The 17,260-nt window shown below is 42.7% G+C and overlaps 1 protein-coding gene across 5 annotated transcripts in view; it reads right to left on the reverse strand.

The window, feature by feature from the left end:
• The window catches only part of npas3 (neuronal PAS domain protein 3), a 343,109-nt gene that overhangs the window by 187,356 nt on the left and 138,493 nt on the right, over positions 1 to 17,260 (reverse strand). For all 5 annotated transcript variants that reach the window (XM_029729734.1, XM_029729736.1, XM_029729735.1 and 2 more), the window contains one exon: positions 7,715 to 7,797. In XM_029729734.1, the coding sequence (XP_029585594.1) occupies positions 7,715 to 7,797 (83 nt within the window). The remainder of the gene's footprint in view (positions 1 to 7,714; positions 7,798 to 17,260) is intronic.

Below are 17,260 nucleotides of genomic sequence, written 5' to 3' on the forward strand. Positions count from 1 at the left end.
CATGTATGAGTGAGAGTGCTACTACCCTCAAGCAATGATTACTTTAATAGTCTATTCTTCACATTCTGTCACACACTAAGAAACAACAGACAACAAGTGAGACAGATCTGTTTCATCCCAGCAGGGATAAGGGTGTAGTGTGATGACTCATTCCGAAGGCAAGGGGAGTCTCGGACTGAACAGAGATCATTGTGGGAGGGGGTGTTTGGGGTCCTGAGGGCGGTGAAGGTCAAGGTCCCCTCCATTTTCAATTATGCAATAACGATTGAAGAGAGAGAGAGAAAGGGAGAAATTGAGTACCAGTGAAAAGTTTGGACACACCTACTCATTCAAGGGTTTTTCTTTATTTGACTATTTTCTACATTGTAGAATAATAGTGAAGACGTCAAAACTATGAAATAACACATATGGAATCATGCAGTAACCAAAAAAGTGTTAAACAAATCAAATTATTTTATATTTTATATTCTTCAAAGTAGCCACCCTTTGCCTTGATGACAGCTTTGCACACTCTTGGCATTCAGCTTCAACCAGCTTCATGAGGAATGCTTTTCCAACAGTCTTGAAGGAGTTCCCACATATGCTGAGCACTTATTGGCTGCTTTTCCTTCACTCTGTGGTCCAACTCATCCCAAACCATCTCAATTGGGTTGAGGTCGGTTGATTGTGGAGGCCAGGTCATCTGACGTAGCACCATCACTCTCCTTCTTGGTCAAAGAGACCTTACACAACCTGAAGGGGTGTTTTGGGTCATTGTCCTGTTGAAAAACAAATGATAGTCCCGCTACGCGCAAACCAAATGGGATGGCTTATCGCTGCAGAATGTTGTGGTAGCCATGCTGGTTAAGTGTGCCTTGAATTCTAAATAAATCACAGACAGTGTCACCAGCAAAGCACCCCCACACCATCACACCTCCTCCTCCATCCTTCACGGTGGGAATGAAATGAAAATGAAATCAAACCACACATGCAGAGATCATCCGTTCACCTACTCTGTGTCTCACAATGACTCACCAGACCAAAGGACAGATTTCCACCGGTCTAATGTCCATTGCTCATGTTTCTTGGCCCTAGCAAGTCTCTTCTTCTTATTGGTGTCCTTTAGTAATGGTTTCTTTGAAACAATTCGGCCATGAAGGCCTGATTCACACAGTCTCCTCTGAACAGTCAATGTTGAGATGTGTCTGTTACTTGAACTCTGTGAAGCATTTATTTGGGCTGCAATTTCTGAGGCTGGTAACTCTAATGAACTTATCCTCTGCAGCAGAGGTAACTCTGGGTCTTCCTTTCCTTCCCTCATGAGAGCCAGTTTCATCATAGCGCTTGATGGTTTTTGAGACAGCATTTGAAGAAACTTTAAAAGTTCTTGAACGTCTTAAAGTAATGATGGACTGTCGTTTCTCTTTGCTTATTTGACTTGTCATAATATGGACTTGGTATTTTATCAAATAGGGCTCTCTTCTGTATGCCAACCCTACCTTGTCACAACACAACTGATTGCCTCAAATGCAAAAAGAAGGAAAGAAATTCCACAAATGAACTTATAACAAGGCACGCCTGTTAATTGAAATGCATTCCAGGTGACTACCTCATGAAGCTGGTTGAGAGAATGCCAAGAGTATGCAAAACTGTCATCAAGGCAAAGGGTGGCTACTTTGAAGAATCTCAAAATATAAAATATATTTTGATTTGTTTAACACGTGTTTGGTTACTACATGATTCCATATGTGTTATTTCATAGTTTTGATATCTTGACTTTTATTCTACAACATAGAAAATAATAAGACAGACAGACAGACAGACAGACAGACAGACAGACAGACAGACAGACAGACAAGAGGGAGAAAGAGAGAGACACTAGAGAGAGAAAGAGATAGAGGCAGAGAGAGAGAGAGTGAGAGAAAGAGAGAAAGAGAGAGAGAAAGAGAGAGAAAGAGAAAGAGAGAGAGAAAGAAAAAGAAAACAGAGAAGCATCCACCCACCATCCACCCCTTACTCTCTTCCACCAACACCAGACATTTTGCCCTTCAGAAGCAGGCGAGTCCTTTAATAATGCTTTTAAAAAATTAACCAACGTATAATTTATCTCATGCAAAACTATTACGGGCCAGTGATATCAATGTTACTATTTAGTCTGTGTGTTTCATCCCCCCCAGTCTATCTGCCAGAGGACATGTCCCATTGCTGTTAATGACCTATTGCTGCTGTCGCATCCAATCCAGCCCACTGACTGGAGAGATGACAACACACAGTGGGAGACGACAAAACGGTCAACACATTGCCCCTGAGCGCTGTCATTTCCCCCCCTCTCCTCTCCTTCAGCCTCTCCTCTCCTCGCTTCTCTCCTCTCCTCCTCGCTCCTCTCCACTCCTCTATTCTCCCCTCTCCTCTATGGCTGCAGCATCTCTCCAGCCAGGGAGGGAGAGACACTGGGAGGAATTCTGCTGAGGAGGAGCCATTACCGGGACCACAATGCCACAGAGATAGAGAGACTATTTTGGACAGTGATTGGCCAGGGCCCCACAGAGACAGACACAGAGTGAGTCTCGCTCACTGTCACCCCCAAACACACAGCATTCCATCTTCCTGCTACAACTACACACACACCTTAACATTGACCTGAACACACACACACACACACAGACACCTTACCCCAGCCTTCTATGGCTACACACACACATCTTCCATCAACAAGCTCAATCTCTGCCCTCCCTGATTAGTAACAGTGGGTCTGTTTTGGCTGCATAACTATGGCGCTACTGTAGCTCAATACCTTGGTGAATAGTTCCAGTATGTTAACAGAGAGAATAACTACTTTTAAAACGCCACAACAGCGAAGGCACCCCAAAACCTGTCTTCTCTGTAACGTCTGAGATGGGGGTAGAGGGGAGTAGGGACGGTGGAAAAAAGCAAAGGGCTTCCTTCCAGCATGAAGATGGGGGCAGCTGCCAACCTTTGCTAATCTCCGCATATGAAATCAGTTCATTGATTATTTGGGTTGACAAAACTTGTTTGTCAACAAATTCAATGTTTTCGGGCCTGAAAACAAAAAGACCACAGAAGGCTTGTTTGAACGCAGCCCCGTTCCCAGGTCAACCGGGCCACTCAGAGTCAAAGGAGCCTGGAGCACAAAGCAGCTATGGTAGCCGGGTAGCTGGGGACCATGACACAATGAGAGGGAGCTGCCGGAGCCGTAGAGATAGCTACTAACGCTGTCCCGTTCACACACACACAGAGCCATTACCCTGTCCCATTCTCTCACACACAGGGCACGATTAATCCCGTGTCACATGACTAGGTCCGGACAGGAGACAGGCACAGTGCCGGGGGACATTTACACTCACTCTGTCAGATTAAACAGCAACCTAACCCACTGTTTCTACTGCTCTCAGGCCTGCCAGCCTGTCACATAAGTATAGGGCCTTCGCTACACTTCTCTTTAGAAAATCAACCAGAATAAGAGGTCAAAGATGAATATATTTTTCATTGTAATCACTGTTACCATATAATATTCTACTACTATGTAGAATGTGTACATTGACATTTTTGTCATTTAGCAGATGCTCTTATCCAGAGCAACATACAGGAGGAATTAGGGTGAAGTGCCTTGCTCAAGGGCACAGCCACAGATTTCTCGACTCATGGCATTCACACCAGTGACTTTTTGTTTACGTGACGTCCTGTCTAAGTAAATCAATTCTGAAACAGGGCTGTAAACAAAACAAAAAAGTGTTACACATTCTATACACATTCTATACACATTCTATACACATTCTATACACATTCTATACACATTCTATACACATTCTATACACATTCTATACGCGTTTGAACGGTTTCAACAAAGAGGTTCAACAAAGAAGGAACAATTTCAATTTAGGTTCGGTTTGGAGTTTTCCAAAAATTGTCATAGAATCTTTGGTGAGTTAGGTAAAAATATAGGGGAGAAATGGTAAAAGGGTCCGCTGGTGCTTCTTATTGAGTTTGGCTTTGGATAAGTCCCCTTAGCTGTTGGCATTAGGCAGAGACAGAGTCACTCAGAGTAATGAGCACTGGTTAAGCCCTGAGAGGCCAGACAGGCAGGTAGAGTAGAGCAGAGAGAGTAGTGTAGAGACACAGAGGAGCTCATCAAGCCATCCTCTTTATTAAGCACTATCAAACCCACTCTAATCTGTCTAAAATTAGCCGCTGTGCTCAACAAGTAATGACTGCCTTGCATTCATTATTAGTTCATTTTCCCCAAATCAATCACCGGCCGTGCATGCTTTTTTAAAATGTCATCCTAAAACTTTTCACAATCAATTAAGCTGAAGATTAATGGGGACAATTTGCCAGGAACAAGTCCTTCCTTGAAAAGGCCACGCCTCGACAGACTTCCAGCCTGCTATTGATGTTAATTATACATTTCCGCTTTCTTGTCAGACACTTAACCTGTCGCAGGGAAAGTGTTCACTTATAGTGAGAGGGGGCTGCCGTCACGATGCTGCGTCACGATAATGTTAAAATCCCCGCTAGAATGACATTTTAGAAATGTTGTCAGTGGGTGAGATTCAATTGAATGCAACTTTATTAAAGCCAATTAAAAAAGGCATAGCCTGATTAAAAATATCAATATCCTCCATATACAGTATACAAACAACAGACATTATACACATTAGCTGCTGTTTCTGGTATTGGAATTGACTCTGAAACCGCGGTTGTTCTCTGCCGTTGATAACCATAAGGGAAACATCCTCCCTTCTCCTTTCCAACCCACTAAACCTGGGGATCTGAGGTAAATGCAGGAAGATGTCACTTTCAATTCAGCACATGTTTAATAGGGAACAGGCATAGTGCATATGGCTGCCACTGTGTCTCATGGGACTAAAGGGGGCAGCGTTTCTGCTACAACCTCTTTTTATTCGTGTTCGCATCATGCATGACAACACAATGTTCACTATGGGACAAGGCTGAGGGGGAGCAACACACTGGAAGACATTTACGCGACCTGGAGGATTTTTGCTGTTGTTGATCTTTGATCAATAAACCTGCACGACAGAATGAGCTACCGCATTCTCTGTGTGCCTTTCCAAATCAAACGCATCGAAAAACATCAATCAATCAATTACATTTATTTACAAAGCTCTTTTTTTACATCAGCCGATGTCACAAAGGGCTGTACAGAAACCCGGCCTAAAAGCCCCAAACAGCAAGCAATGCGGATGTAGAAGCACGGTGGCTAGGAAAAACTCCCTAGAAAAGCCAGAACCTAGGAAGAAACCTAGAGAGGATATTGTGGCAATCCAGGTTAAAATGTAGATTACAAAAATGTAGACTATAGAAAATAAAGATAGCTTGATGATCAACAACTCCCAACACAAAAAGATTATATGTCAGCATGGTTACCAGCTTACACTTTCATATCAGCTGTAGTATCAAATGATGTTTTTGCTTTACTGATTTACAGCAAACCCTTTGGGCTTATGTATAAGAGATAAGCAGCACTATGTAAAATATTATAAAGACAAGACACATGCAAAATACCCTCAGGACTAACGGGGTTAACCATTATCATAGTTTCCTAATTCAATATGTAAGGGATAATCAACGAGGGGCTATGTCTACGCGTTCCATGGAAAATAATGAACGGCATGGAAGGTGTGTTCCACCGCGCGCTAGCAGAGTGGAAATGACCTTCCACGGAGCGGCATTCTTTTCCAGAGAGCACATAGAGCGCCGAGTTGATTGTCCCTTTTACGCCACGGCTTGAATTTAACACATTTCCCGCTGGAAATGTGTTCAACATCCACTGAAGTAGCTAGCAAACAAACAGACTTGCTAGTTCAGCTAACCAAACCTTCAGTCCTATGAAAATCGAATTCAACAACCCCAATATTGTTTTCAATTTGACTTTTGCTTTCAAAAGCAGCTCAAACATAGAACATGTACGGATGAACTATAGTCATTGAATTCTACCGTGCAAATATACCGTGTGTTATAGGGAAATAACGCACGCTCTAGAATGCCCTTCAAGCCAATAAGAAACAAGTATTCAACAATGCCATGGTATAAAATCATTTAACTTTACTGTAATACAAATATATTTCTACATTACCACAAAGAAGGTATAAATTACATAATAAACTAGAATATGAATCTATAATTACTGAGTATAATTTAAGTATAAAAGGACGGACTTTCAAATGTATAATCTTTATGGATGAAAGTTACACTATGCAGAAATCGCTCCGCCATTTCCTGGTTGCAAAAACTCTAATAGTTCGCTTCAGTTTATGTGACAAAAAATACGCTAGTACAGTGAAGATAATCATTGTACCAGCTAAACAGCCGTGAAATATATTTTCCATAAGCAAAAATATTGTTGTTTCAGCTGTTTGAAGCTGGTGTACAAAACCAAAAGTAAAAGATGCAAAAACAAAACTTAAGAACGGGAACCATAGAAATAGCGCACATAGAACAGATATACCGCTTCTTAGACGTATTTTTAGGTAGAATGATAGCTCTATAACTCACATTTCTATGTGAGTTTGGTTGGGTCGACCCAAAAGTTACATACTGCCACTTTAAAGCGGGTACAGCCTCAGTGTTTACAGAAACACGCGCAGGAAGTTGCACAGAATTTTCACAGCCCTCAAGTTTGTGCTCAGCAGATCTGAAATTTGCTCAGTGCCCCCCAAAAAATGTAGGGAACATTGGTTGTATGTTGAAGAATCAAGGCAGAGCATTAATGCAGTAATGCTAGAAGGCTTGAACAATGCCTCAGCTTTGGTCCTGTGTGGTAGAGGTTGACACAGTAATAGGATTCCCACGGGTCTTGCAGGGTCCCGTGGGAATCCTCCTGGAACAGGAGTGAAATTCACCTTCTCCCAACAATAACATGCGCTCTTCGGTCTTCAATCACTATTTATAAAAATAGATATAAGACCTGGGCAGGCAACAAAAAGTAGCTAGCTAACAGTTCTCTCTCTTGTCTAGTGAAGAATGAGCATGCAACCCAAAACGGGGCCGTTACTATGGAAACTCACAAGCAGCAGAGTGCAGGGAGCAGGCAGCTAACGGATGAAGTTATTTCTGATTTCTGCGCGGGATTGAATTTTATCGGGACAGGACAGGAAAGTTGTCAGGGTTATAGAACTGTTGCAGGATCGAGACAGTACGGGGGTAAAAAATACTGGACAAGATGGGAAAGGAATGAATTAACACTCCCCTGTCAACCTCTACCGTGGTGCTCAGTTGTTAAGAGCATGATGCCAGCAATGCCAAGGTCTTTGCAGGAATCACATACTAGCTATCGTAAGTCATTTTAGACAAAATCGTTTTCCTTAATGTCAATTGCTTTGGTGGATAAAAGTATCACTAGATGTCAGTAATAACCCATGTGAATAGTGTCGGGAGTTGCTAGACAGACAGACAAACAGATACAGTACATAACTAGGGTTGCAAAATTATGTTTTTCCAGAAACAGCAGTTGGAATATTTCGGGAATCAGGAGTGAATAAGAAGGATATCTGGGAATCCTTCAACCACAATTTCTGGAAACTGTTATTGTACAGTTACGACGGTTGCAAAATTCTGGTCATTTTCCCCAAATTCCCAGAATTTTGCAACCCTCGTAACTGTACAATAACGTTAATACCAGGCTTGTCAAACAAGGTGGTGGTGCCTGTGGGACAGGACAGGACCTGTGGTATGGTGTGATCTCATAGCATCCTACCTGCAATATGTGGCTCCCGAGGTGTGGCTCGAAGATCTCTGAGGCTACTGCACTGGGAGTCCTCCTTCGCTGTACTCCTATAGCTGTACACACACAACACAACACAACAGACAGAGCCATGGTGAGACAACACACACACTAGGTGAAACACACAGATACACGCACGCACGCACGCACACACACACACACACACACACTGGGCGGGTATAAGGCTGACTGGGTTTGTATGCACATACATTACTAGGCAATACATAAACATGTAGCTAGACAGACAGACAGACAGACACAGTACATAAATGCAGTGGCATGTTAACACATACACAACACAAAGGCACACACCAATACCTTACGAACAATATGCTCACTACGGCAGTGAGAACCAACAGCTGTAATGATAAACCGCTGACATCATTGACATCGAGCGCCCACTATGATAACTTTACAGTAATAAGTACTGTAGCGATGCTCATCAAAGAGCGGAACTCGTACAGTACAATGCCATTATCGAGTGCAGCTAGCTTGCATATTCAATGATTCGCTGGCTGGTACAAAGGCTTGTTTCTAAATGAGGGATTATATCATGCGATTGATTCTGCTGCATAGCAGACTAACCAGAGACTGTGCCCTTGGGGTATTTTCTCTATACTCCCAACTTAAAAGTAGGGAGAGGCACCATGCTACCCGTTACTGGTAAAAATGGCCTGCGGTAACTTTCAAACTCCCACCAGAGCTCATTATGGTGAATTTTATAACAAAGTGCTCTGTACTTAATTTTCAGAGTTTAGCCAGGCATTGGGGTAATGTTGCTGAATTAAGTGCAATTAATGATGTAATAAAAGCATTGAATGGCCTTTAAAGACTCTCAAAGAGCAGGAGCAAACAGGGCCTCCTCTGGGAAGAAGCCAGGGGAACGGGTTAGAGTCAGAGGCCAGGCCCCGGGTGGACGGGAGGGGGCACAGACTGCACAATGAGGGGCCTCTGTCCTTCACTGTATTCCCTGTTCCAGGCCAAGCATGGTAAACACACATCCCCCTCCAGTAACGCTGTAAGCAGTTAGCCCTTTCCCCTCCCTGAGGAGCGGGGCCCATGCCAAACAACATGCACTGGATAGACAACACCTGCAGGACCAGTCCTGGACACACACACAAACACACACACACACACAGTAATCTGCCATTGGTTGGGGAGGACACAAACAAGGCATGAGGCGGAGTCAGGGCAACCCCAAACAAACAGTTTCAGCAGAGAGCCCTGACACATAGAGACAGCAGAGAGCCCTGACACATAGAGACAGCAGAGAGCCCTGACACATAGAGACAGCAGAGAGCCCTGACACATAGAGACAGCAGTGAGCCCTGACACATAGAGACAGCAGAGAGCCCTGACACATAGAGACAGCAGTGAGCCCTGACACATAGAGACAGCAGAGAGCCCTGACACATAGAGACAGCAGAGAGCCCTGACACATAGAGACAGCAGAGGGCCTTGACACATAGAGACAGCAGAGAGCCCTGACACATAGAGACAGCAGTGAGCCCTGACACATAGAGACAGCAGAGAGCCTTGACACATAGAGACAGCAGAGAGCCCTGACACATAGAGACAGCAGTGAGCCCTGACACATAGAGACAGCAGAGAGCCCTGACACATAGAGACAGCAGAGAGCCCTGACACATAGAGACAGCAGAGAGCCCTGACACATAGAGACAGCAGTGAGCCCTGACACATAGAGACAGCAGAGAGCCCTGACACATAGAGACAGCAGTGAGCCCTGACACATAGAGACAGCAGTGAGCCCTGACACATAGAGACAGCAGAGAGCCCTGACACATAGAGACAGCAGAGGGCCTTGACACATAGAGACAGCAGAGAGCCCTGACACATAGAGACAGCAGTGAGCCCTGACACATAGAGACAGCAGAGAGCCTTGACACATAGAGACAGCAGAGAGCCCTGACACATAGAGACAGCAGTGAGCCCTGACACATAGAGACAGCAGAGAGCCCTGACACATAGAGACAGCAGAGAGCCCTGACACGTAGAGACAGCAGAGAGCCCTGACACATAGAGACAGCAGCGAGCCCTGACACATAGAGACAGCAGAGAGCCCTGACACATAGAGACAGCAGAGAGCCCTGACACATAGAAACAGCAGAGAGCCCTGACACATAGAGACAGCAGAGAGCCCTGACACATAGAAACAGCAGTGAGCCCTGACACATAGAGACAGCAGAGAGCCCTGACACATAGAGACAGCAGAGAGCCCTGACACATAGACAGCAGAGAGCCCTGACACATAGAGACAGCAGAGAGCCCTGACACATAGAGACAGCAGAGAGCCCTGACACATAGAGACAGCAGAGAGCCCTGACACATAGAGACAGCAGAGAGCCCTGACACATAGAGACAGCAGAGAGCCCTGACACATAGAGACAGCAGAGGGAGCTAGAACCCAGCCCACCTCAGATGCACTGTGCTGGCCTGTGTGGCCTCACACACACACACACACACACACACACACACACACACACACACACACACACACACACACACACACACACACACACACACTGTGACCCAGCACAGAACCACTACCCAGCACTCAGACACACACCCGGCCATACGTTAGCTCCAACAGGCAGCTCATGTAGAACAGAGCAGAAATATCACAGATCAAAGCACACTTGACCAACTTCAATTATCATCTTTTATATCCTGGCCGACACAGTGGAGGGAATCATTATTTCTCTCCTACAATGGCCCTCATCATCACACAGTCAGACAGGGCTCTTTCCCTGCTAAAAGAGCCCCGGCATGGAAGTAAGTGACAGATTGCTTTATATGCGGAAAATTCCTTGACCTTGGGGATCTTTTGAAAACGGGAAACTATACGTGGTTAATATTTTATAATAAAGAAGTTGAAATGTTAAACTGGCACCACTGGTGAAGGATTGTGGCCACCTTGAAGCACCTCTTCCTGCCAACAGCTCCTTCACAGTTCTTAATAACACACACATTAGCAATTCAGAGCAGCGCCTTGGGTGCAGATGGCCCGTCACCTACAGACTACTGTGTCTGACTGTCCCTGTCTCACACACACACACACGCGCACGCACACACACGCGCACACACACGCACACACACACACACACACACACACACACACACACACACACACACACACACACACACACACACACACACACACACACACACACACACACACACACTTTGTTAAGACACTCAGTCCAGGAGACCAAATATTGTGGAGGCAATCGGATCTAAATTTGTCCCAATCCACACAGTAGACTGATTAATAAAGATATAAACAGCTGGAGACTGTGATTCTATTACGTTAGGGGCTAACACCAACCCATCACATTTTTCCCATTTATAAATGCAGCTTAACGAGGGTGATTTTGATATTACTTTCCCCCCATTTCAATATCGTTAAGGAGACTCATAAAATGGTAGCGTGACTGTAAAAACATCACTTTGACACCTGTGCTAATGTACTTAAATGTTTTATTTTTATTTTTAAGGGCTGACTAACAAGTATTAAGTTTATTAATAATATATTAATGCACTATACACCAGGTAAGAAGAAAATGTCATTATGGAAAACTGTATTAAAATCACACTCAGATAATAAGTAATGCATAGCACAGTATAACCTAACCTTCGCTTGAAAAGTCTCTGCGTCTATCATTTGTTGTAATAAAAACAAACAAAATCTGATAGACTTTGCACTAGCTACATATTTAAATCTGACCAATAACAACTGACATTGCTACTGAGGTACTGAACATTATTAAACGTTCTCTCTTGTGGATTGGCAAAAACAGTATTAACTCAGAATCCAAATTCTAACTAACTGTGTGTGCATGCAAATCAGGGTGAAAACCCTCCTTAATTTAAACTAATGCAGCTTTATGATGTGAAAATATCAGTTTCCATTTACCACTCTCAATGTTTAATGTCGGCTGTTTAATACAACCATGTCACAAACAGCATTTGGTTTCAAGATTGCAATATACTGCAATTTGATTCTCAGTACTGTGGCAATTTCTAAACCGCAGTGCTATTTGAAAGTCAATTTAACTTTCAGTTTTATAAGTCAACATTATTGCTATTGTTAATTTATTTCTCATTTAATGGAAAATTGGCAACAGGGGCCCCGACTGTCATTTTAAATCTGCAGTAATTTCTTGTGAAGCTTAGTGTTCTTATTCCCTAGTTTCTGGATTAGAGCCGGGCTAAATGGCAGCTCCGGCACCACCAAAGACTCTGGGGCAGGTACTGTTACACAAATTGCCAATTCAATTAACAGAGTGTAAATGCTCAACTGGCAGCTGGCACGGAGGACAGCCATTTTGGTTCTTGTCAGGCCTAATTCATCAGGCTGTCAAAGGCCTCACTATGAGGAGCCTCACTGTGGTGTGGAAACTGTGGATACTGTGTGTAAACACTTCCTTAGTGAACCGTTAACCGCTACAATGGTAAACTTGTATTAATCCAGCACACAAACTACACACAATGGCCCCAAAACTGTTATTTTAGTCTCTCTCTCTCTCTCTCTCTCACACACACACACACACACACACACACACACACACACACACACACACACACACACACACACACACACACACACACACACACACACACACACTCTCTCTCTCTCTCTCTCTCTCTCTCTCTCTCTCTCTCTCTCTCTCTTCCACTTTGCCATGGCCACCAGTGCGTTTTAATCAGCCAGGATGATCCCATAGTTACATCAAGATCAACAAAAGTTATATTTTCCTTCCTGGGACCCCTAGCTGTGGCTAGTGAATTACCTCAGTGTCCTCAGAACAGCAATCCCCATCTCACGCTGTGTCCCCCGTATCAACGACCAACAACCTGGTAGACAGCAGTCCCTATGGATCCAGTCATATAATCCTGTCTGCTTTATTCACCTTCACCTCAATGTGCTGAACGTGATAGTAAGAATAGCATGTTGTGTACTATTTGGTCCTTGATGATGAACCATTTTGTGCTGAAATAGATACACTGAAATCAAGTGTGCATGTCAAAAGCATTTCTTATTCTATTTCTATATGGCTCTTGTGCTTCTGTATTATAGTGTGTGTTTAAAGTATTTTCATATATAACAAATAATAGAATACCAATATGATCTATATTTCATTGGAAATCTTCTATCAAAAATGGAAATCCAATGTCAATTTGTAAAAAGAATTATTCAATTACAGTACATTTACAATGTTTCAAAATCCACACCCAAACCCTTCAGGCATTTCAAACAGAAAAACTGCCTATTCTGAAATGTATGGTTTTAAGGGTGTTTATTTTTTTATTTAATTTTATTAAAATACCAATTCCTTTATAGATTAAATCAATTCTCCTTCTGTGTCCTTCAGTCTGCATACTCCCCAAATGTTTTCACAGCGGAAATTGAAAGTCCATTAAATAATTTACTGACCACGGCTAATGAAAGCTCTTCGGATCACATGTTCTAGTATTCACACACAGACTGGCTGGATACTTAATAAGTCATCCTGATGAAGACGGAGGCTGAAACATTTGTTTTAATTAGTTTCCTTTCTAACATCTTTCACTCGTTTTAAGTTTTCATGACGATCTGTTTAATAATCCATGTTCATCTTTCTGCTCATTTATGTCATCAAACTTTAACGGCTGTGATTCTAACACTAATGACCAGTCTCAGAGTAAGCCTGAGAAAGGAAGAAGCCTTTTTATTTCAGCATCTGTCCGTCTGCTGCTTGAAACCTACAGGAGTTAACAAGACACGTACTATATATTGTCATTTTTATATTTGTTTCAATTGACTGATTTATTTTGACTCAATAATTAGGATTACAGAAAATAATATTTCTATTTACGTTTTCTAAAATATTTCCACCTCTTCAGAATGTTTTTTCTCCCACATTGATATCTTAGCTTATTGTAAAGCTAACTGACTGACTGATAGTACAACAGTTGTTGTGGCCTTTTCTAGCCTCCTTACCCTTTCTAGTCCTGTTATCTGTGTGCATCGGCTGTACAGTGAACCTGGAGTGGGCTGAGTGGATATCTCCAGCTCTGTCTTTCTCTCTCTTTAGTTCAGATCCCAGATTACACCTTGAGTGTCGGCTCAGTGAGGAATAATTGTCTATGGAAAGTCTCTTGTAGTGGCCCTGAAGTCCCCGTTCAAGTGATTTTGTATTTCATCATTGTGCCATTCCCCTCCTCATCACCAGAAACAACTGTCAGATCCACTGATAAGAGGGCTGTATGAGAGCATGGCAGAGCACTCTGGGTGACAAGTATTGTCCAGTTGCGATTCATATCAAAACCGCACAGAGAGGAGCAGCAGGAGGACAATACCAGAATAAATTAGAGCTATTCAGAGAGGCGAGTACCTGTAACAATACAATATTGTCTCCCGCTGCAGTTTGAACATGAGGTCACAGCACACAGGCAATGAAATGAAAAATAAAATGAAAAATGAAAATAAAAGTGTTTGGAAGGGTTCCTCAATAGGCCAAATTTGGCATGAGGGTGATTTTTATTTGGCCCCCAGGTTTTCTGAGCAAAACAAAACAAAAAAGTTTTTTGTTTTATTTTACATAATTTTCCATTGTTGGACACAAAGAACTGTAAAATCATTAGGAACTCAGCTCAAAGTGATTTTACTTCAATAAATCTGTTACCAAATATTCCCACGCATAAATATAGAAGCATATGTGAACATATATCAATGTAATCCAGGAGTGAAATGATTCTGTTTTTGTCAAATACTATATCTGTTTGGCATTCCTTCGATCAACTTGCAGTGTACAGATTATTTATAACTATTTTCCGGCCCCCCAACCAGGCCCTTGACTGAATGTAATTGGAGACCCCTGTTGTACGGCATTTAGGGGGAGCTTTCTCAAACCAGCGTTTGTGTGCATTTGTTTTAATGTACTTTCAAGGTGTGCCATACTGTACACTCTGTTTATATAATGCATCCAAAATACAAATGACTGACAGGCTTTAGCCAAGACCCTCTGCCTTTAATTTCACTTCAATCAAATCTATCAAATAATAGTACATTTGCGCAATGAAAACTTGGTGCCGTCAACAAGCTTGTCGGGGGAAATATCTAAACACATTCAGCCATCTTGAGCATCCCAAAGATGCTAAACACAGCTATCGATATTTTTCTCAGCGGAGAGGAGAGGAGAGGCGGGCTGGCTGGCAGGGAGAGGAGAGGAGAAGACGACAGTATTATTGGCATTGAGCAACACGGGAGAGGTCAAGTTCAAGGGGCATTTTCAACCAATCAATACGCTAGGATGAGCAAAATAAAATAATGGGAAAAAAACTCATTGAATTTGGAAATGCATTCATTATGGCTAACTGCATTAAAGGAAGAGAGAGACAGAGTGCCCGGACTGCCCTACACAGTTATGAAGGCTTACGCAACCAAACAAACAATCCATTACTGAAATGCATTGTCGCATTTCTGTTAATAAACTCGTTGCAGGCTCAGACTGGGGGCTGCAAGGCAAGCACACCCCAATGTGAAGAGCAGAGCTCACCTTAGCAGAGCTCACAAATACCAACAACCTTTCATTCATGATGGAGGACAGTAAGAGCTGCGTAAGACCTACAGCCATTATGACAGTTAGCTAACCCTGGCTTAGCTTAGTTTAGCAGGACTTTGCTTTAGATACAGTGAGAAAATATTGCTACATCTTTCATTCCTATTATCAGAATAACATGTAATGTGTGTATATATTACGGATTTACGCCGTAAATGCTCGCAACAACATTCAAAAACGCTTAAAAAGATTAGCTACAGTAGTAATGAAATGAATTCAATTTGATGGTATCCAAACCGGTAAATATGCTAATAGTGTTGAATAATTCAGGTGTTATCAATACGCCAATCATCCTTAATAGAAAAGGTCCAGATCATGAACGACTGGGTCTAATAGAAAATATGGTATGTGATCAATGTGGGTCTATGGGTTTGTTTGAGTCTGCTTCTCAAATGGTACCCTGTTCCCTATACAGCGCTGAAAAATGTAGATTCTGATTTTCTCTATTTTTGCATATTTTTGACACTGAATGTTATCAGATCTTCAACCAAAACCTAATATTAGATAAAGGGAACCCGAGTAAACAAATAACAAACATTTATACTTATTTCATTTATTTAATAAACAAAGTTATGGAACACCCAATGCCCCTGTGTGAAAAGTAATTGCCCCCTTAGACTTAATAAATATTTGTGGCAACTTTAGCTTCAATGACTCCAACCAAACACTTCCTGTAGTTGTTGATCAGTCTCACATCGCTGTGGAGGAATCTTGGCCCACTTTTCCATGGAGAACTGCTTTAACTCAGAAACATTAGTGGGTTTTCGAGCATGAACTGCCCATTTCAGGTCCTGCTACAACATTTCAGTTCGATTTAGGTCTGGACTCTGACTAGGCCATTCCAAAACTTTAGATGTGTAGCTTTTCAGCCATTCTGATGTAGACTGGCTGAAAGGACCTGGATGACTTGCCATCATTGAAGGAATCATGAATTCTGCTCCGTATCCGAGAATTCTACAGGAGAATGTCAGGCCATCCGTCTGTGTGCTGAAGTGCAGCTGGGTCATGCAGCAAGACAATGATCCAAAACACACAATCAGGTCTACATCAGAACGGCTGAAAAGCTACACATCTAAAGTTTTGGAACGGCCTAGTCAAAGTCCAGACCTAAATCGAACTGAGATGTCAAAATCCCTTCACAGCGATGTGAGAGACTGATTAACAATTACAGGAAGTGTTTGGTTGGAGTCATTGCAGCTAAAGGTGGCGCAACCAGTTATTGAGGGAGGGGGCAATTACTTTTCACACAGGGGCATTGGGTGTTGCATAACTTTGCTAATTAAATAAATGAGATAAGTAAACACATGTTGTGTTATTTGTTCACTCAGGTTGCCTTTATCTAATATTAGGTTTTGGCTGAAGATCTGATAACATTCAGTATCAAAAATATGCAAATATAGAGAAAATCAGGAGGCAAATACTGTTTCAGTGGATTTCTTTTGACCAGGGCCCATAAGTAGTGCACTGAATAGGCTATAGGTTGCCATTTTGGAAGCACCCTGTGCAGTAAGTTAGTAGAGGAGCCTACATTTCCATAGTCTCTCTCTCCCAGTCCCCTTGTCCAGACAGACACCCAACTACACAGTAAACAGAGCTAAGAGCAGAATCCAGCTAGCCATCTCTACGCTCTATAACCCCTCCCTCCCTCCCTCTAGCCTATTTGTCCTCTACTCCTGTCCTTGACTCTAACACACACCAGCTGGCACACACCCAAGCAAAAAGACAGCAAAGATGATTACACATACCAGTCTGTGTGTCTGTCTGTCTGAATTTGTGTGTTTTTGTATGTGTGTATGTGTGTGCACGTGCGTGCGCGCATGCATGGCTGTGTGTGGGGGCGTTCGTTTGTGTATGTGTGTTTATATACTATGCACAAAAATTGTGAGTGGAGGGGTCA

The sequence above is a fragment of the Salmo trutta genome, chromosome 33, assembly GCF_901001165.1.
Source record: "Salmo trutta chromosome 33, fSalTru1.1, whole genome shotgun sequence".
In the NCBI taxonomy this organism is placed as follows: Eukaryota; Metazoa; Chordata; class Actinopteri; order Salmoniformes; family Salmonidae; genus Salmo; species Salmo trutta.